Genomic DNA, 24,039 nt, shown 5'->3' on the forward strand with positions numbered 1-24,039 from the left:
ATGGCATTAAATATATACACACATGATGTTATTTATTGCATATTTTTATTATATTTATAACCATATTATCCTATTTGAAAAATATTGTAAATTATTTGTATTTTAATATATATATCACTTTCTTAACATATTATACCCAACTTATATATCTATAATTATATTTATATATCTCCCTTTTTCATATTTTTCAAACAAATATGGATGTTATTTTACTTAAGATATATATATACACCTTTATTTCGGCTTTTATTTTTTCTAAAATATAAAATTTGTTTGAAAAAAAAAAAAGGTAGAAAGGATAAATATGTAAACAATAACAACAAAACATAATCTTTTGTAAAAATGTAAAAAAATAATAAAATGGAGAAGAAAAAAAAAACCTTTAACTATATGCCCCGAAAATATTATTTTTTTTTTTTTTTAAATAAGAATATTTATTTATTATGTCAAATAAAAGAAAGGTTGCATATTATATGTTAGTACATACACATATAATATATTTTTACATTATATATTATATATATATATATATATATATATATATATATATTTGTGTACACAAATAATGTAATAGGTTAATGTAGAGTTTGTATGTTCCTATAAACATTTCTCAAATCATACATGCACACATGTATTTATAATAACATAATATTATGAATTCATGCACTTTTCCTTTAAATTTTATGTATTTTTATTTTTTTAATATTAATTATATATCCTGAATATACACATATGTTTAGTATGTTTCCTCATGTGAATAATATTTCCCCATAAAATAAACACAAAAATTTCTTCTTTATTTTAATTATAGATATCAATGTTAAACATATAATATACAAAAAAAAATTATAAAACATCCTTATTATTTTTTAATCTTTCTTTAATTTATTTTTATTTATTTTGTTATTTTGTTGCGTAAATAAAACTAAAAATATATATTATATTTCCAATCAAACATTTCAATATCATACAAGCATATATGAAAATACCAATATATATAATATTATTCCTAAGCTAATATAAGTTTCGTCTTATCCATTTTTTTTTTTTTATAATAAAAAATATGTACTATTTAATGATTAAGATTATAAATTATAAACAAATATATATTCATATGCCTGCATTGTTTTGTTCATTCTTTTTCATGTCTAACAAGTTCAATTCATTAAAAAAGAATAATATATTATTTGCTGTCAAAACAGTAGAAATGGTAAAATAAACAAGTTGAAAAAGTGGATAAATAAGACAAACCATTACAAATAGTGTCTATACATACAAAAGATCAAATAATGAGATGCGATAAATTTTGTATTTGCATATGTGTATATTATGTACAATATGGAAACATAATTGGGTACTAAACAAATATAGAGAATAATAAAACGGATAAAAATTAAATAAACCGTATAGTTATAAAATAATTAAAATTTTATTTTTAATAAAATATATAATATTTGTGTATTTCCAATTATTTTATAAAACTCAAATTAACTAATCATGCCAAGATTTTTCATCTTTTTAAAAAATATTGATGGTTTGACACATGTTATAAAAAAATGAATTTTGTAATAAATTATACAAAACAAAAACAAAAAAAAATAATGAAGCATAATTAAAATTTTTTTTTTTAATTCTCGTAAAAATCAAACAATAACAAATTATATATTATTTATTCTCCTTTTTTTTTTTTTTTTTTGTTTTAGAGGGTGTTACATAAATTTGATTAGCCATATGACCCTCTGCTTTTATATGCTCAAATAATTTATTTCTTGAATCAAAAGTTTGGTTGCATATTTGACATTTAAAATTTTTAGAATTATCATTTGTTGTAATATTTGTAGGATTATTCTTACATTTTGTTATATCCACATCTTCAAAATTATTAAATTGGTCTTTATTTTTCTCAGCTTTTTCAATTTTTTTTTTTTTTTTTTTTTTTTTTTTTTTATCATCCGAACTACTTAAAGAATTATTATCTTTTACAATGTCTTCTTCATCCAAAAATTTTAATTTATTTTTTTTTTTATTACTCGCGTATTTGTATAAATAATCATCATTTGTCATTAAATTTATGGACGAAGAGTTTTCACTATTTTCTATATTATTAAAAGTTTGGGGATTTTTTTTTTTTTTTTTTTTTTTTTTTTTTTTTTTTTTTTTTTTTTTTTTTTTTTTTTTTGCACCTTGATTTCTTCATCTGTTATTTTTGCATTTCCAATATCCCCAAATATATCATTCAAATTATAATTTTTTGTATTTTTCAAAAAGTTTGATATATGTTTTTTGGATTTCTCATGTGAATTATAATGTTTCATACTTTTAAAATTTTTTTTACACACTTCACATCGATAAATAATATTTTCTTTTACGACATTTTCAGAATCAAGATGATCTATATGATCATTTCTGTTCACATTTGAATCATATTTTGAATATTCATTTCCAGAGCTTTCATAATAATTTTGAGAATATTCAAAGTGGTTATTATTTTTATCATTTTTAAAAATAAATTCTCTTTTATTTTCATTATGATCCAACATTTCTTCATCATAATATCCTGCTTGTTCTTCTTCCCATTTCTTTTTATTTTCTTCAAACATTAATTTTTTTTCTAATAATTGTTGTTTTCTTTTTTTTTCTTTTTCTTCATTTTTTTTTCTTTTTTCTTCTCCAATTTCTACAATTCTATTTAAATATCTAATATCATATTGCTTTAAATGCTGTACTAATGATCTTATATTTTCATTATAATTTTTTCGTTCTTTTATACTTTTTTTTTCACTTTCTTTTTTTAAATTTCTTCGTGTATGTCTATTTTCAAATTCATATGATTTTAAATGTTCATTAAAAAAATCAAATTTTTTGATAGTACTAAAATTATTCCAATATTCATAAAATTCATCAATATCTTTCCCATGTGTTTTAGAATTACCAAAACTTGGAGCATTAATTTTATTATCTTTATTATTTTTATTTATTTTTATTAATTCTTCATTTTCTTCTTTTATAATATCTTCAAATAATTTTCTATAAACATTATAAAAACTTTTTTCACAATTATCATCGTATCCATTAAAACAGTTATTATTAAAATACCCCCATATGTTTATATTAATTTTATAATTGCTATATGAGTTAGTTTGATTTTCTTCTTTTTCTTCTCCCCCTTTTATAATTTTATTGCGATTAATATCATACCATTTCCGTCTTTTTTCATCAATTAAACACTCATAAGATTCTTGAATTTTTCTAAAAATATGCGTATACTTTTTTAATTCTTCTTCAGAACAATGTGAATTTTTATCAGGATGGTAATTTAAAATTAATTTTTTATAATTTTTTTTTATATTTTCAATTGTTGCATTTTTTTCAACTCCTAATATTTCATAATAACATTGACACTTTTCAATGTTCGTTTCTTTTTCTTCCATTTTTTCACATTGGGAATAAATATTGGACAATAAATATGGAGATATGCAAATGTGTGCCTTTTTGAGTCTATAAAATTTTTTATATAATCTTCTGTATAAGTATATATGGGCTTAATCCAACAAACATATTAATTTTATTTACATCAGTATTATCTTTTATCTTTTCCTACAAACTAGTTATATATACTTAGTTGGAAAAAAATAAGCATCCATAATTATTAACACTAAATTATATTCACTCATATATATACATTCCCAGCAAATGAGTAGGCTGCATTTTTTTTTCTCCAAACAAGGATTTTCTATATGTTACATAAAAACCATTTACATAATATATATATTTATGCTAATTACAAATGATAATATTCTTAAAAGATTTTCGAAAATATTCAATGTAAATTAGCAGGAATTACTAATAATACTTCAAATAAGATTGAACAATATATATCCAAAAATTATTTTCTTAATTTTTTCGCTTATTCATTCGGAAAAAAGAAAATATAACACCAATAATAAATGTACATAAATAATTTTTTTAATATAAAAAAATTAAACAAAATTAGCTTAATTTTGCCATAACTATAATTCTTATATTTAAAAATAAAAAAAAATTATCACAATCTTACAAATACAAAAATATTATTTTTTTATATAAGTAAATATTAAAATTCCTTTTTATTTAATCTTAATATATTACGATTTTTTTGATGTTGTAATTCTCATATATTTATATTTACATTACTATATGCATACAAAACAACGATAAAAAAAAATTGAAGACAAATTTTTAATAAAACTTTATTTCAAGTTTATTTTTTTAAAACAAAGTTATTAATTTCACCTATTTTGTAACTAGTGGGCAAAAGTATACAAAACATCTCTATTATATACGCTCTTTATTCATTTTTCCGAAATTATAATTTTTGTAATACTTTTTAAATGGTTGTTCATAAAAAAACATATATAATTTTAACACAAACAGATAAACTATTTTCCTCTTAAAAATATAATTTTATTTCGAAAGAATTTATTTTATTTTAAATATTATATTATTTTAAATGTTATTTTATAATTTGTTTTATGCTCATTAATTCACCATATCCTTTGATAAAATTGCGCAGAAGTAGCAGGAAACACACTTATGTGCATATATAACAAAAACAAAAAAATGTGCAATATTTGTAATGAAGCTAAGAATTTAGCTATTTAAAAAAATTTCCACTTTTCTTCGAATTTATTAAATTATTTATAATGGAAGGATAATTTTCTGTTCTAAAATTGTTAAGCATTATATCATAAAATTGTTTCTGAAAAGATACTAATGTGTTATTTTTTTTTAAGTTAATTTTATTAGTTGAATTATTTAAAAGGACGCGTGCTTCTGCAAATAAATAACTTAAAACAGCCCCAGAATAATAACTTGAAAAATGATATGGAAAACTAGTAGAATGTATTGAATAAAATGAACAAAATTTATAAGGAAAATATTTTTCAATCATTTCATAAAAATTACATAGGTTATCTTCTTCTTTATCTTTCCCGTTTTCAGAATTATTAATTGTGCTTGAAAAAAACAAATGTGGATTAATGCCATGTACAACATAATCTATAATAGAATGTGAATATATATTAGAAAGTCTTGAGCAATCAAATTTAATTGTTTTAAATAAATTTTCACTTATTTTTAAATTATTATCAATTTTATTTGACAATATACGAATTATATCATAATTATTAGCTAAATGCTCATTTATATGCGAAAAAAATTCAGCATAATCTAAGGGAATGTTAAATAAATTTGATAAACTCAAATTATTTGATAATAATAATAAATGATATGCATGCCCAAATTCATGAAATAATGTTAATATTTCAGAAGAACTAAATAATTTATTTTTAATAGGTACCGTTCTAATAAATTTATAATCTATTAATACATGCCCTGGGCTTATTAAACATGTATTGGGAAGAGAATTCATTGAAGGAATCTTAAAATAATCATTAAAATTTATGTCCATATATGGAATTATATATATATATCCTAAAAATACATTATTAGACATATTTTTATTTTCATAATTATTTAATGTACTTCCCCTTTTCACATTACTTTGGTACCGTTCTATTTTATATATTATACTATCTTTTGGCCATTTTTTTTTTATTTCCACATTTTGAATTTCTTCATAAAAAAAATTATATATTCTTGAAATAATTTCCATAAAATTTTTTAAAACTATATTTTGTGGAAAATAGGTATTTATCAAATATTCATCTGACTTGTTCATAATTTTATTGTAATAATAATGCCAATCATAAATGGCTAGTTTGTGTGCATTATTTTCCCAATAATTTTTTTTATTATTTTTATTGTTAAATTTGCTAAAATTACTTATTTTTAATATATCATATATTATTTTATCGTAATCTTTTTCTATTTTTTCTTTAATTATATTAAGAAACTTTTCTATATTTTCATAATTATTTTTTTCCATTGTAAATTGTGATATAGAATAATGTCCCCAATTTTTATATCCTAATTTATTAGCTAGATCATATCTTTTTTTTAGTATATTTATTACATCGCTATTTAAATTTAAACTTTTATAAGGCCTGTTAAGTAACTCAAGTACTTTTTTTCGAATCTCAGACTCTTCTACCCCATTTAAAATATATTCATAATTATATTTACTTATCGGGATTTTCAATTTATTTTTGTTAAAAGTGTATTCATGATTTTTTTTCCATTTTTCGTCTATTTTTATTTCGTTTTTGTCTATTATTAAATACCTAAGAAATATAGCACAAAAATCCAAAATAATAAAAACAATCAAAATAGCCGAAATAAAACACTAGACAGATCGAACAAATGCACGTTGAAAATGGTTAATCAAACTAAAGGAGAGTAATATAAAAATTTTTCAGCGTTTGTTATAAACACAATATAAATTGGATACACCATGTAATACATAAATGTGATCATATATTTACATACCTAACTTTAACATTGTTAATTTTTTTCAAATATTTTGAGCAATCTTCTTTCAATTCATTAAATAAGTTCCCCAACGATTTATTGTTTCTTATACGTATACTATATGGAATGTTTTTTTCATCAAGTTTCTGATCATTATTATTACAAATATTTTTAGAAATATTTTCTTCAATATATTCCAATATTATTTTTTTACAAAATGTTTCCTTTTTTAATTTTGTGTGTGTAGCTAACAAATAGTATAGATTAAAACAGTTTTCTACGATTTTTTTTTTTTGAATATTATCATTAATTATTTTATTTTTTATATTAAGAAGCTTATTAATTTCACATGAAATAAAAAAAAAATTAACTGAATCTTTGTCTATAGGAAAATTAATTATTTTAGAGTTTTTGACATTATCTATAATTTCCTTATACAATTTTTTTTTTTCATTCCCATAAAAAGTTTTGAGAATATTTGAAAAAAATAGGAAAATGCATTTATTTATAAAATTATTAAAATTCACCATTTTATTAATGTCTCTCTATTTTACAACATATGCATATTTGTTTACAAATATTTATAACTCCATAAAACCTCCCATCATTTAATAATGCTTATCATTATTATTATATAGTCCATAATTCTCCAATACATTTTCCCCTTTACATTTTAGTATAATGGGATGTTTTGAAAAAAACCTATATTTTCATATTTATCAATATTTTTAAATAATATTATTTTTCATCATATTATATTTAATTTTATTTTTATTTTAATTCAATTTTATTTATTTTACTTTAATATACTTTCTATTATGCATGGAAAAGAGAAAAAAAAAAATAATAATAATCCTTTTTTATCCTAATTATAATTATTAACACTTTTAATATTATTACGTATATAATTCCTCACTAAAAAAAATTTACAAATAATCCAGGAATATTTATATGTTTGAAGGTGTGGAAGGAAAAAATAACATCACCATTCATTTATATAGAACAAGGAAATGCATAATTTTCCATTTTTCTTAACCTATATATTCAAATTAAAAAATTAATTTAAAAACAACTCTTCAAAAAAATAGCGTTATTACATTAGTTACACACTTTCTCAGAATTTATTAAATTGTTCCACATTTTTTCCTAAAAACAATATATTTTTTTATATAAAAATTATAACATTTATGGTCATATAAACAAGTTTGTATTTAACTCAAATTTTTTAACCAACAGTTGTTATACCACGTTTCAAACGTAGTGTTAATAATTTATTTTTGTACAAATTTTATTTAAAGTTTGAAAAAAATGTAAATACCCAAAATGGTGATGATAATAATAATGGTGATAATGACAATAACTAAATGAAAACAAATATATATGCACACTATTTATGTAAATATGAATATCTTAATATTTCGCAAAATATACAACTTATTTAAATGCCTGTTTTTAATGTTTTCCTTGAATTCCCTTAGTTCCACAATTCCATCTTCCAAAGAATAAAATTATTTCATCAATTTTAAAATCGGACAAAATAAATTTTCTCATAAAACATTACTCTCATATCTTTTTCTTTTTTAATCATGTACAACTAAATTGAATTTTTATAATAATTTTTTTCGTTATATACACTATTATATTTTATGTAGAAAAATTGTATATACATACATGATATTATCTTTTTTATGTTGCTCTTTGGTTGCACATAATTGCATAATTTTATTTTGGCATATTGAATATATTTATATTTAAATAGGATATTTTTTTTTTTTAACAATTGTATCTTGTAACGTTAAAAAAATTATGAATTGTACATGTATATATATATGTTTTCGTTCTGAATTTTTGTTTTCGAATTATATATATTAATAAGACGGTTAATTATAATAAAGGTAAAAATGTAAATTTATAATGCGTAGATATGTATATATGTACACATATGCATTATTAACAAACAATTAATTAATCAGTGAAATTGTAATTCAAAAAAATATATACAACTTCTTAACGAGTTCAAAGGAAATATAATTTATTCAGAAATATTCATAAAATATGGACATATATATTTAACCACGACATCCCCCCAAAAATATTAAAATACTATCATTATTAATAGTAAAATGTACCAAATTAATCTATAAAAAAAAAAAGTAAAGCAAATATTATCGACAAAAAGTATACACACTATATTATAGACATATACTTATGCGCACATTTTGAAGCGGCTTAGAATTTTCCTTCCAATGTTTCATAGATCTTTCCAAAAATAATTAATAATGAAAAGGTATAATCCCACAAATGCATACATACGCACTCATTATTTTAATTTGTAAATCTAATATAAATTTTGATGAATATATAAATAAATATTAGATCGCTAGCTATTGTTACTTATATATATTATTTTTATTTCTATACTTGCATACTTCTATAATTAGTGATTTTATTTATTTTTTTTATCAAAACTATCCTTAAAATTATAGTTTTCCATAATACAATGAGTATTGGAAAACAGTTTTTTATGCCTTTTTTATTCCCATTTTTTCTTTATTTCTCTTTTTTTTTTTTTTTACAATTAGAATAAGAACTTTCATTTTTGTAATATATAAAATAAAAGAGGATTAATACTATTTTGAAAAAAAAATAAACAATAAAACACGAGAAACCATAAAATAATAATAAAAATAAACAAGCAAATAAATAAAAATACGAGCCAGACAACAAAACTTCAAAACGAATAAGACAACCCCAAAAATTATTACTGCAAATATTATTTCATTATTTTTTTTAAGGAAAACAAACATGCCTGATAATTTAGAGCTTTTACATTTTTATAATGTTTACAACGATAGAAGAAATAAATGGAAAATTGGGATAAACAAATTAAATTTTAATATTGAAAGTTATAAAAATATGAAAACAAAAACATTCCTATATGTCTTATGGAGTATATTATTATTTATATATATTTTTGAACTTTTATTAAATTTATTATTTGTAACATATATACAAAATATAAATATAATAATTAAAATAATTTTTATATTTTCAATATCTGAATTTATAACAGTTATATTATTAACAACTCAAAGTATATATGGATATTCCTATGATAGCTCACCAATATTGCAAAAGTCATCCCAATCATTTTTTATTTTAAGTGTTTGGTGTTTTTTAAAATTATTATTTTATATTATATTAACAATTTTATTATCAGTCTTCTTAAATTCAAATATAACCTTTAATACCCAATTGATATATTTTTCAAATAAAACTTTATATTTTAATTATATTATGAAACTAATTATAACAATCACGGCTGTTAAATTTGTTCTCACTTTTTTCACAGGTATGATATAATTGCATATATATATATATATTTTTTTTTTTTTATATTGCTTTTTATTTAACATTTCTTAATACGCACTTTCCATTTTTAGGGCAAAAAATAAACTACGTATTTAGCTGTATTAGAACGTCAATTATTTTAAAAAATAAAATTAAGAAAGATCTTGAGAAAAAATCCTTTTTATTTGACGATCAGACATATGGAACCTTTACCATGGATTTCAATGCATAAATAGTTATTTGTAATTATTCCATTATAGACCTTTATATTTATTTTTTTAAATTAACTAATTTTTCATTCAATCCATTAATTTCCGTTGTTCTTCTAATTTAATTATTTTTATTAATTTTTATTCGATCTTATTAGTTTTTTTTTTCAACATTTTACTACAATGTTTTGTTGTACATTCTTTGTACCTCTTCCTTTGTTTAGTTTTTATTTTTTTAATTTTTGGCATAATATTATTTACATTTCTCTTTTTATTTTATTTTATTTTATTTTATTTTATTTTTATTTTTATTTTTTAATTATAAAATACCCTTTAAATAACATACAACTGCATATCATCATAAATGCATACTGTTTTTTTTTTTTTACAAAAATTTTGCAAAAAAAATTATATGCACACAAATATTTTTATTTTTTAATTCTTTCCCTACCTTATTATTTCATAATTATTAATTCAATTAAATTTTTATATATTTTTTCTGGATACAAGTTTATTGTATTTTTTTTGTTTTTTTGTTCTTTTATTTTTTTGTTTAAGATTTGAAGCTCCAAATTCGATTTCAAAATTTCTGTAATAGTACAGAATCAGCTAGCTATCAATTCCAATATATCTATTTATTATGATTGTTCATTACCACTTATTCATATAAATAGTTCTTTGTTTTGTTTTTGTATTCTAACAATACATTTATTGAAACATAGGAGCTTATGAAGTATACAGATATTGGCTATTACACAAAAAGTATGAATTAGTAATTCAAAAATTGTCAATAAGTAGAATTCAATCAACCATTCATGGGTGTACATGTGCTAATAACAGAAAATGGAAAGGAAGCAGAATAAAAAGCACAAAAAATCAAGACAACTCAGGAAAAGCAACTAAAACAAGACCATTCGAATATACCAACACATACTAATAAGCCATAAATATATGCATTACATTTTTAAAAAATGAGAATAAAAACAAAATGAAAATATGCTATTTTATTTTTTTTATAATTATGTTGGGTAATATAAACTCAGTCAATTTAAGAAACTATCGTTATTATTCCACCAAAGAGGCATCTTTTCGACCCCAAACCCAAATTAAGAAAAATGAGAAAAAAAATAAATCCACAGAAATAAGGAAACTCGATTCTGTCAATTTGAAAATCATCGAAACAGGGAATGCAATAAAAAAGAACAAATGTAAAAAAAGAGAAAAAAAAAAAAAATTTTTTTTAACACAAAAAATATTAAAAAAAAAAAAAAATATTAAAATGATTTTAGCACCAAAAGGATCAATTCATGAAAAAAAAACAAAATATATTTTAGAAGATCCTATAAAAACATACCCTTGGGAAATTAGTATTCCTTTTCATGAAACAATAACAAAAGAAATAAGTCCTTATTATAATTTTTTAAAAGGTGAATGGGCATATTTAGATCACAGAAGAGATGTACGAAAACCTTGTGGAAAAATAGAAGGGGGATTAGAAAATTATGATGGAAAAGGATTAAAATTAAAAAAAGGTAAAGATAGACAAAGATATAAAAAAATACCATATTATTTAGATCATGGTATAAGTTGGAGAAATTATAATTTTGACGAACTTATACAATTCGATTTTGAAACAGATGGAAATCAAGATCAAACATTTTTAGAAACAGAAGAAGATTTAGAATATAGACAATGGGGAAATTGGAATTATGTTAATGCAAAAGAAACAACACAATTAAATTCAATATGGAGAGATCCTGTTTTATCTAAAGACCTTTCAAATCTTATTTATCCATGGAATCATAAAATTATAGAAAACCACGTAATTCCTCATGGATATTCAACACCAACTTGTTCAATACCTGAATATAAAATCGAATGGGAATTGGCAGCACGTGGTTTTTTTGGTGGATATTTTGAAGATGCTAATTGGAATAGAATCAAATTTTACAAAATTATGAAAAGACTTATTATTGAATGGCATGAAATAAGTAAACATAGTGATAAAACTAAAGATCAGATACGTAGAATAGATGAAATTAAAACTGAATTATTTGGAATTTCATGTAAAAAAAAATACTCATCAAAACAAATTAAATTAATTAATGATCACGCATATTTAAGAGCTAAAGAAATATTACTCGATCATATAATTAATCCAAATAATGATTCAGATTATATTTCATATTTTTTGGATAGACATGAACCTATTGATTATATTGGAGGGGGTGATTATAACTGTAATCAAAATGAAATACAAAATAAAACTGTAGTACTCAATATGTGTGTATATCCAGTTAAACAACAACATGAATCATATTCTAATAATATGTCAATATCTGAAATGGCAGAAATGTATCATTATTTTATGACTGAAATAAGAAGTGAAGGCCGATCACATCAATTATGTGAAGATCCTAATGATAATAAATACCAATCTTATGAATTACAAAATGAGAGGAAAAAATTCCCTGCTCTTGTTGCATTATATAAACCTTTATGGTCGAATAAAAAATATGGCGAAGAATTTGGGGATGCATTAACTCCTAATCAAAAATTGTCTTCTCTTAATTTTTCAAAATTTAATGTTAAACTTTCTTTGAAAAAAAAAAATTATAATTTAGAAAATCAGACCCAAGATAAATTAAACTATGTTGATGATTATAAGCACATTGACGAAACATATGTGTAGTATCATTTTTCCACTTTTTTTTATTTTTTTTATTTTTTTCCCATTTTTTTCCACTTTTTTTTCCATTTTTTCCCATTAAAATGTCTATACATATTATGGGGGAAGTAAAATATTATTGAAATCGAATTTATACGCATTGTTGAAGTGTTTTAAATTGGAACATACAAAAATTACCGTGAAGGGGATACATAGATAAATGGATAAACTGGTGTGGAGAATTTGAAAGAGAAAAAATAAAATGAAGTGCATATACTTCAAAATTGTTAAAGTGTAGAATAATTATTAATAAATATCAAAGCACGAAATAACCTAGCAATATTTAAAGCACTTCTAATAGGTCAATGTTATTATTATAAAAACAGAATATTCGAATCGAAGAATAGTATATGCAATCGAATAAAAGATACCAATAAAATTAACGAAAAGGTAACCAACATGCATAATGCATGGTCTAATATACTTCCTAGTATAAATTCTCCACTTTGCATATCTAAAAATTACAATTTAAAATCTTAAGGCAAACTTAATAAAGCCCCATAACATTTCATATAGTTACACAATTTTTCAACTTCTACTTCTTCTGTAAATATTTTTAATCCTTTCTGTATAACAAAAAGAATATCACCAACAAATTCGACAGGTTTCTCTATAGGGGCATAGCTTAGCTGAAAAAATGGAAAATATTGTAAAAATATTGTAAAAATATTGTAAAAATATTGTAAAAAAATGTAAAAATCATGCACTTTCAATTTTAAATTTTTTCCCACCTTTTTTTCTCGGGTATTAAAAAAAATAATGTCTAATTGAGGAGGAGGTTGAGATTCAAAAGCAGGTAGAAAATACAAAGTCCCATTAAATTTTTTTTTTAATTTTATAAATTCTATATAACATTCATAATAAGGCTTTAAATCATTAAAATATACACTTGTCATTTTGTTAGAAATATTTTTTAATATAATTTGTTTGGAATGTTTTGAGTCAAAATAAAAATCAGGAATTATTTCTGATGATATATATGCTAATACTCCGTGCCCTTCAATTCCAGTTTTAGAATAATGTATTTCTAGTTGTCCATTATTTTCATTATTATAAATTAAATATATACCTTTATTTACATTTATTGTTGTTTTTCTTACTTCTGGTGGAGGCCCAATACAATATTTCTCTTCAGGGGGGGTAGGCGCAGCTGCTGCTCCAAGAAAATTTAATTTTGCTTTTTTTTTAGTAAATAACTTAGCTTTCATATCTTTATTTATTAACATAGTTCCTTTTTTTTTTGAGGATAATATTTCATCTTCTTCCTTCATGATTTTTAATCGTCTTTTTTTTTCTTCTTCTTCTTCTTCTATCAGTTTTAACCGTCTTTTTTCTTCTTCTTCTTCTTCTATCAGTTTTAACCGTCTTTTTTCTTCCTCTTCTTCTTCTATCAGTTTTAACCGTCTTTTTTCTTCTTCATCTTCTTCCAATGATTGTCTTTTCTTGTTCAATAATTTGAATTCATCCTCATAAACTTGTATTTCACTTAATTCTTCCTCATTACCTCCACAACAAAAACAGCATAAAAAATTTCCTTTTTTTTTTCCAGTTTCAGAATGTTTAAAATTTATATTTTTATTTTTTTCGGTTTTCCCTTCATCTCGGGAATATCTTTTATCCGATTTTTTTCCCGTTTTTTTTTCCCCATTTTTTTCTGCATTTTTTGGTGGATCCCTTTCTAAACGAGTCTGCAATTTATTGTCCTTTGGGTTCGATTCCTTTTCCACGTATATCGACTTATTCATACTGTTCTTTTCCTTCTTTTTTTTTTCATTTTCTTTGCCATTATTTTTTAATTTATTATAAGCCTGATCTTTCGAAGCATTTCTCTTTTTATTTGTTGTATTTTTTTTTTCATCCTTACCACTCCTCCTTTCTACTGTCTTCACATTTTTTTTCATCCTTTTTTTTATGACTTTGTAATTGAAAACTTTTTAATCAAATTTTTAACAAAAAATTGATGAAATGAAATGGGAAAAAAGGAAACGAAAAACAAAAAACAAAAAAAAAATAACCTAGGGAGAATGCTCTAAAAACAAACAAAATTCTTATAAGTAAAATAAAAAATACAATTTCTCCCACACGCAAAAAAAAAACTTACAAATATATATCCCCTGGCATAGTACTTAAAATAATGTTATAGAATTTATTTCTTGCATGTATATATTTTAAATTATGAAGAAAATTATAATTTTTTTAGTTTTATGTGTGTAAAGTATTATGGATTTTATTTAAAATTATAAATTTTCTTTTTTGTTCTACTATGCTATACTAAGGATAAAGTAGTAGAAAACTAAAATTGAAAAAATAAGGCATCCTCCCCCCCCCAAAAAAAATGAACTGTCTTATAGTTACCTACACAATAATATATACAATTAAAAAAATAATGTCTATCTTGTTAATAATAATATAGAGAAAAAAAATTAAAAAATAGCATGCACATATACATTAATGCATGTTTTAAAATTTCCAAAGAACACAAAAAGACAACAAAAATTAAAACTTAAAATTTTCATATAAGCGTGAAAATACTCTCAGCTTACATTATAAATGGTTTTAGAAAAATAAACTTATACATAAATATAATATAAAAAAAAATCAAATTTTAAAACGTTTTAATTTTTTCACAATTTATAAGAAATTTATTATAGTTAAAATATGTTTGCATCATATATGTCAGTTGTAGTAATATAATATACGCATTATTAATTTTGTAAAAAAAAGAAAATAAAAAAAAACAGTGAATTATTTGAGTTAATTTTATTCACAAAATGTTCTATAAATTAAGGAATTGTATATAATAAACAAATATTATGTCTTTTCTACAATTTTTTTTAATATTGTGTTTTAAATGCACATTTAAACAATAATTTTTATAAAGACACAAAAACTTATTATATTTTTATAAAAGCAATTAATGTTATATTACGTCAGTATTATATACTTTAAGCTTATTCATGTGATATAGTATAAAAATAAGCAAAATAAGAAAAAATTTAATTTTGTTGTTAAAGCCAGGCTTTTATTTACATGCCATAATCTATATATCTTAGCTTATTTTTCCTTACTCTCATAATTTTAAATAAGTACCTTAATGATATGGAAACTTTGTTTTTATTTTTTAAAATTATGTATTATCGTATAAATTAAAAAAAAAGACGAAAATCGTGAAGAAAAATTTATTAAAAATAAAATATAAACATTGGTCATATAACCCCAATATATTTGTAAAAAAAAAACAGACTATATACATCATAAAATATACAAATAATAAAAAAATATAAATATATTCTTATATTGTATATATATATATATGTGTGGCCATATTTCCTTTATTGGTTTGGATATCTTTACAAGTAATCACATTATATGGATGTCTCATTTTCGAGATATATATTCTCAAATAAAAAATTTTCTTTCAGTTGGTTGGACCATGCTAAGAAAACAGGGACAAATAATAGATATATAAAACATGATAGATAGACGAATAAATTATAAAGAGTTTTCACATGAACATTTTTGGCTATATAGCTATTTGTAATTATTACTCGTTTCATAATCAAATGAAAAATATGTTCCTTTCTCTGATTTATCATTTGAAATTCGGATATTATTTCCATAAGGGAAAAACCAAGTTGTGTATTTTTTGTGATATTTCCATGATTTTTTTTTCAACTCTTTCGAAGCTAAATGCTGTTGATAAGTTCCCTTTTGCGAAGGAAAAATAATGCACATATGTGTGCATTTTTTTTTTTCATAATTGTGTACATATTTGCATGACTTGTTCATAAATAAATCTTTTTAGGTCATAATATATCGAGCTCATTTTGCGCATGTAGGAACAACTATATATATATATATATACTTGTCGTTTTAAAGAACTTACTGGTTGATAGTAAAATATAAAAAATAATGTATCCAGATTGAATTTTTCAAATAATTGGGGGCTAAATAAATGATTAATTTTTTATTTATATATATGTTTGTGTATATATTTGCATTAAAAATATATTATTTATATTTTCCTTTTTTTATTAAAACCTTTGAAATTCCAATAAGGGTGTTGTAGGAAAATATTTACATGGATTTCCCCATAACATTCTAGGTATGTATTGCCTATATTGTTCTCTATCACTTTTTATTATACAATTTTTATAACTTCCTTCGATCAGTTCTTGTAATTTTAATGCTGAAATATGTACATAAAATAATATGGTAATAGAAAGTGGTAAAATATATTTTGGCGAGCAAATTGCGACACAAACACACACACATATATATTTATATAAAGATTTGACATTTTGGGTGTATTTTTATATAAAAAGGTATATAATTTAAAACACATCTTTGTTAAATATATCCAAGCATGTGTATACATATATAGTTATATGTTTTTTCTTTCATTTTTTTTTACAATTTCTTTCCAACAACATTTGAGTAGACTTATACAGTTTACTATTGTTGTTTATCTTTACTTCTTCATTGGGTTTTATCGAATTATTTATATCTTCCTCATTTTTTTTTTCGTCCATATTTCACAAAATTTAAACTATTAAGGTCCAGTGATGGTACATGTATATTATATATATGTATATATTTCGAGTTTGTTTATTTTCTATTTTTGGTAATTAAAGCAAAGGTCATTCGAGTTCATTTCCTTTCGACGTTGTCAATTAATTCAAAGAAACTTGTGCTTGTTAAAAATAAAAATATAGAAATCGATATATATATGTACATACATACATGCATAATTTAATAAAGAGAAATAATAGAATAATATGATTAAAAAATTATTTGGTCAGTTAAAAATAAGCTATTTATATAAGGGATAGGCTAATAAAATGAGTATCATATTTTGTGTACAGAAAAAAAGTCAAAAAAATCCATCATGATGTTATACAAAAAACATGAAATAATATAACAAAGTTAAATAATCTTATACCAATTAATCATAATAAAAACTGGGGAATGTAAAATAATAAGTATACATATATAATAAAATACTAAAGACGCAAAATATGCAAGAATGAAATAGGAATAAGGTATTTAAAAAAAAAATTTAATAAAGTCTGCACACTAAGGTTTGTAATTTAATATCGAAACACCAATAAAAGGAAATATAAATTTATAAAAAATGTAGATATGCATATTATCAAATTCTGCAATTAACACAATCTTTTACTTTCCACATTTTTATATTAATCTAGGTGTCATAATAAAAATTTATAAAAATAAATTGTAAATATAGAATATAAAAAAGAAAGTTATATATATATATATTATTCTACCTATTTTTTTACACATTAAATTTACTATACATTGTGAATCACATAATGTTATAATTAACTGAATGTATAAACCTTTTTCAACTTGGTAATGCCATGAACAAACATAAGCTTGAAATTTGCATATGATTTATTTTTTTGAAAAAATAATAAACACCAATGAGATTTACATAAAGGTTGTTCTATTTTTATATGAATATTTTATGCTCCATTTACATTATTCTGAATATATTGTACTAAATATATATATGTATCAAAAATATATAACGGCTTGACTATTAAATGAATATTTATTGTATAATACACAAGAGTGTTTTTTTTATGCATAATAATATATATCAAGAAATAGAATGAACTGAATAAATAACAAAGTAAATACTTTATTCTACTATGCTTTTCAGTTTTGTATATTAAACAATTTTAACATTGGAATTTACAATATAAATTAACATTGATTGAATATGTACGCTCAGTTTTACATTTTCTTTAATACTTCATTGATAAGTATTATAAATAACCTCACATATTCATATTTAAGTCATGATAATAATAATAATATATGTTGATTTACACACATATATATTTCATTTGTATTATAAAAATGTACATAATATTCCTCCTCTAATTTATGGATAGTAAATTAAAGCATTTAAATATACTGGGGATGGTTGTTTTGTTACTTAAAAATGAATAATAAAATATTCCCTTCAGAAATATTAACTTTCTTATAATATATAATTTATTAAAAAAGAAATAACATACATGTTTAAAAGTGCTCATATAATTCCTCCATAAAAATATTTTTATATTGTATTTTTCAAGACTTATAAATTAAAACAACAAAGTATTAGTATAAATATTTTAAAAAACATGCATCCAATTTAACCTAAAAAACCTTCTATATATTTACCTTCCCTCATTTTATATATTTTTTATGCCTTTTCCCCATTTTAAAAATGATTTAGAAATACGGAGCATACACTTATTTCAATAACGAAGTGAAAAATAGAAAACATATAAGAATCATATGTGTAGAAATGTATAATTTTATATATTTCGTATTAAAAATTTTTTTTACATAAATGTTTTCAAAACATGTTTATGCAATTTTTTTTGTATATGTACAAACAATATGAATTGTTTAAGACCAATCAAATTAAAAGTTTTATGTAGGAAAAAAAAAACATATATATACATACATATATGAATATATACAAAAAACAAAAAGTATATAAAAAATGCTTTGAATTTTATGTATATAAAATATATGCCTTGGCCCTTCAAAATATTATAATATGTTTCCTTTAAATTCCTTTGTTTCGTTTACTATCTTCATTTTTTAAATTTACTATTGCTATGTTTTTTCAAGGATTGAAAAATACGTATTTATACATAATATAATATTATATACATATGCATACAATTCAATACAAGAAAATATATAAGACGGTCTTCTTATAATAATAATTCATTCTTTACGTGGTATACTTTTTCTTTTATTTTTTTTTCAGTTTATATTTTTAGGTCATGCGAAATATTATATAATAATATATATAATTCTGAACATGCATAATTTTTTTTGTTTATCTCTTTATTATGGAATAAATAATTTTAAACTAAACCCGTGAGTTTATTTTGCATATGTATTGTAACACACATAAATGCTTTAAATGCATACGTTGCTGGGTATATATATTTGTATATGTATATATTTATATATAATTTTTGCATTGCATATATGTATATATATGTGCAATATATTTAATTTATTTAATTAGCAACAAAGTTTGGGTGTTTTTTAAGAACAATTGTTATTTTTGGTATTCTTCTATTAATTCGATCTGAACTGAAATAAGCTGTTTGAATTTTAATAATTTGGCCTAACAAAAAAAAAAAAAAATAAAATAATAAAATAGTTATTCAATGAGGTATAATTTATGAACAAGTCATATATTCTTTGGGTAAACTTAACCAATACATGCATTTATAATTGTGTACTATTAATGAACATATATATATGCACAACTATGAAATATGGAAATAAACATACCGATATCTTCCTTTTCCATTATGGATGCTGCACCAATTGCAATTTTTGTAGCACTACCCAAACCTGTTATAATAACTTCATCAAATGGGTTTTTTTCTTCATTTCCTGTGAACATTCGTTTTCCTATCCTAGCATAGAATGTTGGCTTCTTTGTCATGGAAACCTATATATACAAAAGAGGAAAAGTAAAATTAAAAAACAATAATGATAAATAAATAAATGTACACATACAATAATATATTATATAGGTATATGCATATATATAATATATATATTTTTTTGATATTTATTAAAATGACGAATTTATTACTTGGATAGAGTTTTCAGCTCTTTCTTGTGATATATCTTCAGTGCTTGTCATTTTTATAGTTTTGTTAAAATTATAAGAAAAAAAAAATTGTAACTTAAAGTTTATGGTAAATTTTATTGAAAGTTTTATATATATATTATATTTTTATATAGAAAAAATATAAATAATAATATAGAAATGGTAAATAAATGGGTATATATAAAAAACGTTTTAAAAAAAAATTTATGCGAAAAAATGTAATAATTGTTAATATTTTTTTGAAATAAATAATATAAGCCCTTGAATAAAAATTAAAATTTTTAAAAATGACCTTTTTTTAATTAATATATCATTCAAATAAAAGCATATATATAAAATAATAAAATAGAAAAGTATTTACCCACAAAATGTGCTTTATTGATGTTTTGTTATGTATGTATATGCAATATATTTATATACTATTATGGAGTTATAAAAAATAGAATTTTTATGTTCGTATGAAAAAAATATATTAAAAAAAAAAAGAAATATCAAGTTATTATTACAATTTTAAATATGTAAATAAAGAAGATACGGAAAAATAAAGTGTCATAATAATATTGATATATTATATATGTAGGGTGCATGTAAATATATCTTGATAAATATATATAGGAAAAAAAAAATTATAATATTTTTACTATATAATAATGATTTATTTGTATTTAAAGCAATATATATCATTCTTGTTAATATTACTGAAGGGGGTAGAGTTATTAATTTTTATTTTTAAAAAAATTCGTGACTTTTTTCACTTCCAGGCGAAGTTTATTATTATATACTAATTAAATGAGTCGTGCCAAAAAAATAAAATGGAATACAATATATATTATATATATACATCTACAAAAATTAAGTTATATATTTTTTTAATGTAAAAAATTATTATATATAGTACACACAATATATTGTTTTTTGATAGCCAAAATTTGCAGTATTTATTTTTTTTACTATTTTTTCATAAAAAATAAATTTTCAAAAATTAAAATACCATTAATATATATATCAATAATATAATAAGTTCATATACAATCAATCAATCATTAATACAAAATCGGTTATACTTTGAGTTTTTTTTTTTTAAAGTACGTACATAAGGATAGGTACGAAACACATACAATTTATAATTGTATATAAAGATTTTTCAAATACATAAAATATTATTTTATGTTTATATCGCTTTTATACATATTTTTGTTCATTCTTGTTAGAATCAAGGCTATGACCGTTTATAGAAGAATTATATTTTCATGTATAATGCTTTTATTTATTATTTATATTTATTTTATTTGTAACGTTTGCAAGCATAAAATTGGTTCATAAAAATGAACATTTTATACACATTTTTTGAATATTATAAAAATAAAAAAATGAACAAAAATAAAAGTTGCTATACGAATATAAAAGTTAAGAAATAAACAATATTATAAAATGATGTGTAAGTAGTATTTTTATATTTTTTGAGAAATGTTTATTATAATGTTGATTTTTGTATAACACCTAATAATCAATTCTTCTACTAATCAATTTTATTATATATTAATATTCGATTTATATTTATAATTTTTTCATTTTAATCGCTATTTATATTTTATATAATAGAGAAAATATCTCAAAAATATACTAACCTTCTTATATATAAATCCAATATCTATATGTAACTATAACATTTTTTGTTTTTATCCCAACGAAGCAAGTGTGTTAATATATAAAAAGATAAAGAGATAAATGGCATTAAATTCTATATATTTTCTTAAATATGTTTTTTTACTCTGTTTTAATAATACTATTTTCAAAAAAAAATTTCATCCATAATATAATTATATATATATATATATATATATATATATAATATACATGGGTAATGTAAAACACACAATAATATTATGATCATTTAAAAATATAGAAATCAAACTTTTCAAGGGGCTTTAAACTATTTACAATTTTGATTTCAAGTTTTTTTATTTATTTATACAACGTGTAATACTTATAATATATCATTCTTTAACAATATGGTATACTAGCATATTTTTTTATTTCACTATGGTTTTTAGAATTAATTTCAAACCATACTTGCATCCTTATCGCCACAAATAATATTCTCTTTATATTTTTGTGATTTAAAATAATAGGGAAAATAAATAAATATATATATATATTTATGTGTGTAATATTTGAGGTAAAGCATTTTATTATAATTATTTTTTTATGCAAATCAATTTTTATTTGCACATTTTAAATAGCTAATAACATTGGTTTATTAAATATTAAGAATGTTATATTTTTTTTTTTCACGTTAGAAAAAACGAAAAAAAAAGAAAATATATTACAAACATGTATTATTGTCTAAAGACATTCAAACATATTAAATTTTTTTTTTTTTTTACTTATTATCTCTATATATTTTTGTCATATTGAAAAACTTTTATAAAGTTTTAAATACTCGTTAACTTCTTCTGATAACTAAATTAACAAATTTTATAAATTAAAACAAAATGTATTTAAATTTAATAAAATATATACGTGCATATTTACGTATGTAAAACTAATTTAGCTCTTTTTTTTTAACTTTATTTAAGAACATTTTTTGGTCAATCTGAAATTATTTAAAAAAATATATATATAGACTCTATAAATAAATTATGATATTAATCGAAAGGAAACGGAATATGTAAAAACTTAATAAATGAAAAATATAAATTATTTAATTTTTTTCTTGTTTATGTATAATTATCTCTTAAATTAACTACCGAGTTAAATGTGGCCATAATGTTGTTCATAACGTCTTTCACAGCTACAAAAAAAAAATTATTTACAACATATACTTATTTGGTTTATTTTTATAAAACAATTAAAACGAAAAATATAATATTTTATAAAAAAAAACATACACTTGTGTTTATGGTCATCGATTTCTTTCATATACTTTTCGTACAATTCACTGGACGAAGGTTTATTCTGAAATTTTGTATAGAAAAGAAAATTAATTAAAAAAATATATATATGATCTGTAATATATAAATATACATATATAATGTAACACATTTTCAGTTAGCGAAAAAAATATTTATTTGTCTTTTTAAAAAAATAATAATGCATATTGTGTTATAAGTTAATTATTTTATTTTAAGCTATTATTCCTTACCGTAGGTAGTAATATAATAATAGGTGTGTCATATTCCTTTATTTGTTTACCAACCTCAAACTTAACTTTTTTATTATCACCATTATATGCTTGAATAAGCGAAAAAAAATATAGCTAGTTTTAATTATTATATATATTTGCACACACATTTCAATTGTAGAATTTTCACAAATTTATATCACTTAAACATTTTCAGAAATATCATGCATATTTTTTTTTTCGACGATACATAATTCTATATTAAAATGATCATCTTTTTCCACCTTCCCTCTGACGAAATTTGTTCCTTCATGATTATTTGGTGTAAAATCCATAATTTTGTAGAACAAGGTAAATAAAAGAATTTTAAAAATATAACTGTGCATATTAACGACTAGTGGCTTATTAAAATAGAAAAAGAGAAATCACAGTTTATACTATAATACAAAAATATTGTATTAAATTGGTACAAATAAAGGAAACAATGTAAGGCTTTATCCAGTTTGGAAAAAAAAAAAATTTAAATACTTTATGACTAAACAATGAAAAAAAGACA

At 20.9% G+C, this 24,039-nt stretch overlaps 8 protein-coding genes across 8 annotated transcripts; 2 read left to right on the forward strand and 6 right to left on the reverse strand.

Moving 5' to 3' along the window:
* Positions 1-1,665: 1,665 nt before the first annotated feature.
* On the reverse strand, positions 1,666-3,431 carry PBANKA_1203800 (DnaJ protein, putative; the record flags this gene model as incomplete). Its single annotated transcript, XM_034566084.1, is given in 2 exon segments — positions 1,666-2,161; positions 2,179-3,431. The coding sequence occupies 2 exon segments, from the start codon at positions 3,429-3,431 to the stop codon at positions 1,666-1,668; spliced, it is 1,749 nt and encodes a 582-aa protein (XP_034422716.1).
* Positions 3,432-4,633: 1,202 nt separating this feature from the next.
* On the reverse strand, positions 4,634-6,938 carry PBANKA_1203900 (peptidase, putative; the record flags this gene model as incomplete). Its single annotated transcript, XM_034566085.1, has 2 exons — positions 4,634-6,221; positions 6,427-6,938. 2 exons carry the CDS (start codon positions 6,936-6,938, stop codon positions 4,634-4,636), a joined length of 2,100 nt encoding a protein of 699 aa, XP_034422717.1.
* Positions 6,939-9,213: 2,275 nt separating this feature from the next.
* PBANKA_1204000 (conserved Plasmodium protein, unknown function) lies at positions 9,214-9,991 on the forward strand (the record flags this gene model as incomplete). Its single annotated transcript, XM_034566087.1, has 2 exons — positions 9,214-9,760; positions 9,852-9,991. 2 exons carry the CDS (start codon positions 9,214-9,216, stop codon positions 9,989-9,991), a joined length of 687 nt encoding a protein of 228 aa, XP_034422718.1.
* A 965-nt stretch (positions 9,992-10,956) lies between these two features.
* On the forward strand, positions 10,957-12,660 carry PBANKA_1204100 (conserved protein, unknown function; the record flags this gene model as incomplete). Its single annotated transcript, XM_034566088.1, has 1 exon — positions 10,957-12,660. One exon carries the CDS (start codon positions 10,957-10,959, stop codon positions 12,658-12,660), a length of 1,704 nt encoding a protein of 567 aa, XP_034422719.1.
* A 512-nt stretch (positions 12,661-13,172) lies between these two features.
* On the reverse strand, positions 13,173-14,597 carry PBANKA_1204200 (IMP1-like protein, putative; the record flags this gene model as incomplete). The annotated part of the gene is made up of 2 exons (XM_034566089.1): positions 13,173-13,325; positions 13,428-14,597. 2 exons carry the CDS (start codon positions 14,595-14,597, stop codon positions 13,173-13,175), a joined length of 1,323 nt encoding a protein of 440 aa, XP_034422720.1.
* Positions 14,598-16,061: 1,464 nt separating this feature from the next.
* Positions 16,062-17,228, reverse strand: PBANKA_1204300 (CCR4-NOT transcription complex subunit 5, putative; the record flags this gene model as incomplete). The annotated part of the gene is made up of 5 exons (XM_034566090.1): positions 16,062-16,132; positions 16,245-16,404; positions 16,583-16,643; positions 16,738-16,885; positions 17,111-17,228. The coding sequence occupies 5 exons, from the start codon at positions 17,226-17,228 to the stop codon at positions 16,062-16,064; spliced, it is 558 nt and encodes a 185-aa protein (XP_034422721.1).
* A 2,523-nt stretch (positions 17,229-19,751) lies between these two features.
* PBANKA_1204400 (DNA/RNA-binding protein Alba 3, putative) lies at positions 19,752-20,392 on the reverse strand (the record flags this gene model as incomplete). Its single annotated transcript, XM_034566091.1, has 3 exons — positions 19,752-19,861; positions 20,032-20,194; positions 20,342-20,392. 3 exons carry the CDS (start codon positions 20,390-20,392, stop codon positions 19,752-19,754), a joined length of 324 nt encoding a protein of 107 aa, XP_034422722.1.
* A 2,376-nt stretch (positions 20,393-22,768) lies between these two features.
* Positions 22,769-23,869, reverse strand: PBANKA_1204500 (conserved Plasmodium protein, unknown function; the record flags this gene model as incomplete). Its single annotated transcript, XM_034566092.1, has 6 exons — positions 22,769-22,822; positions 22,929-22,955; positions 23,110-23,153; positions 23,251-23,317; positions 23,505-23,593; positions 23,734-23,869. The coding sequence occupies 6 exons, from the start codon at positions 23,867-23,869 to the stop codon at positions 22,769-22,771; spliced, it is 417 nt and encodes a 138-aa protein (XP_034422723.1).
* Between the last annotated feature and the right edge of the window lie 170 nt (positions 23,870-24,039).

The sequence above is a fragment of the Plasmodium berghei genome (genome assembly GCF_900002375.2).
Source record: "Plasmodium berghei ANKA genome assembly, chromosome: 12".
Taxonomy (NCBI): domain Eukaryota; phylum Apicomplexa; class Aconoidasida; order Haemosporida; family Plasmodiidae; genus Plasmodium; species Plasmodium berghei.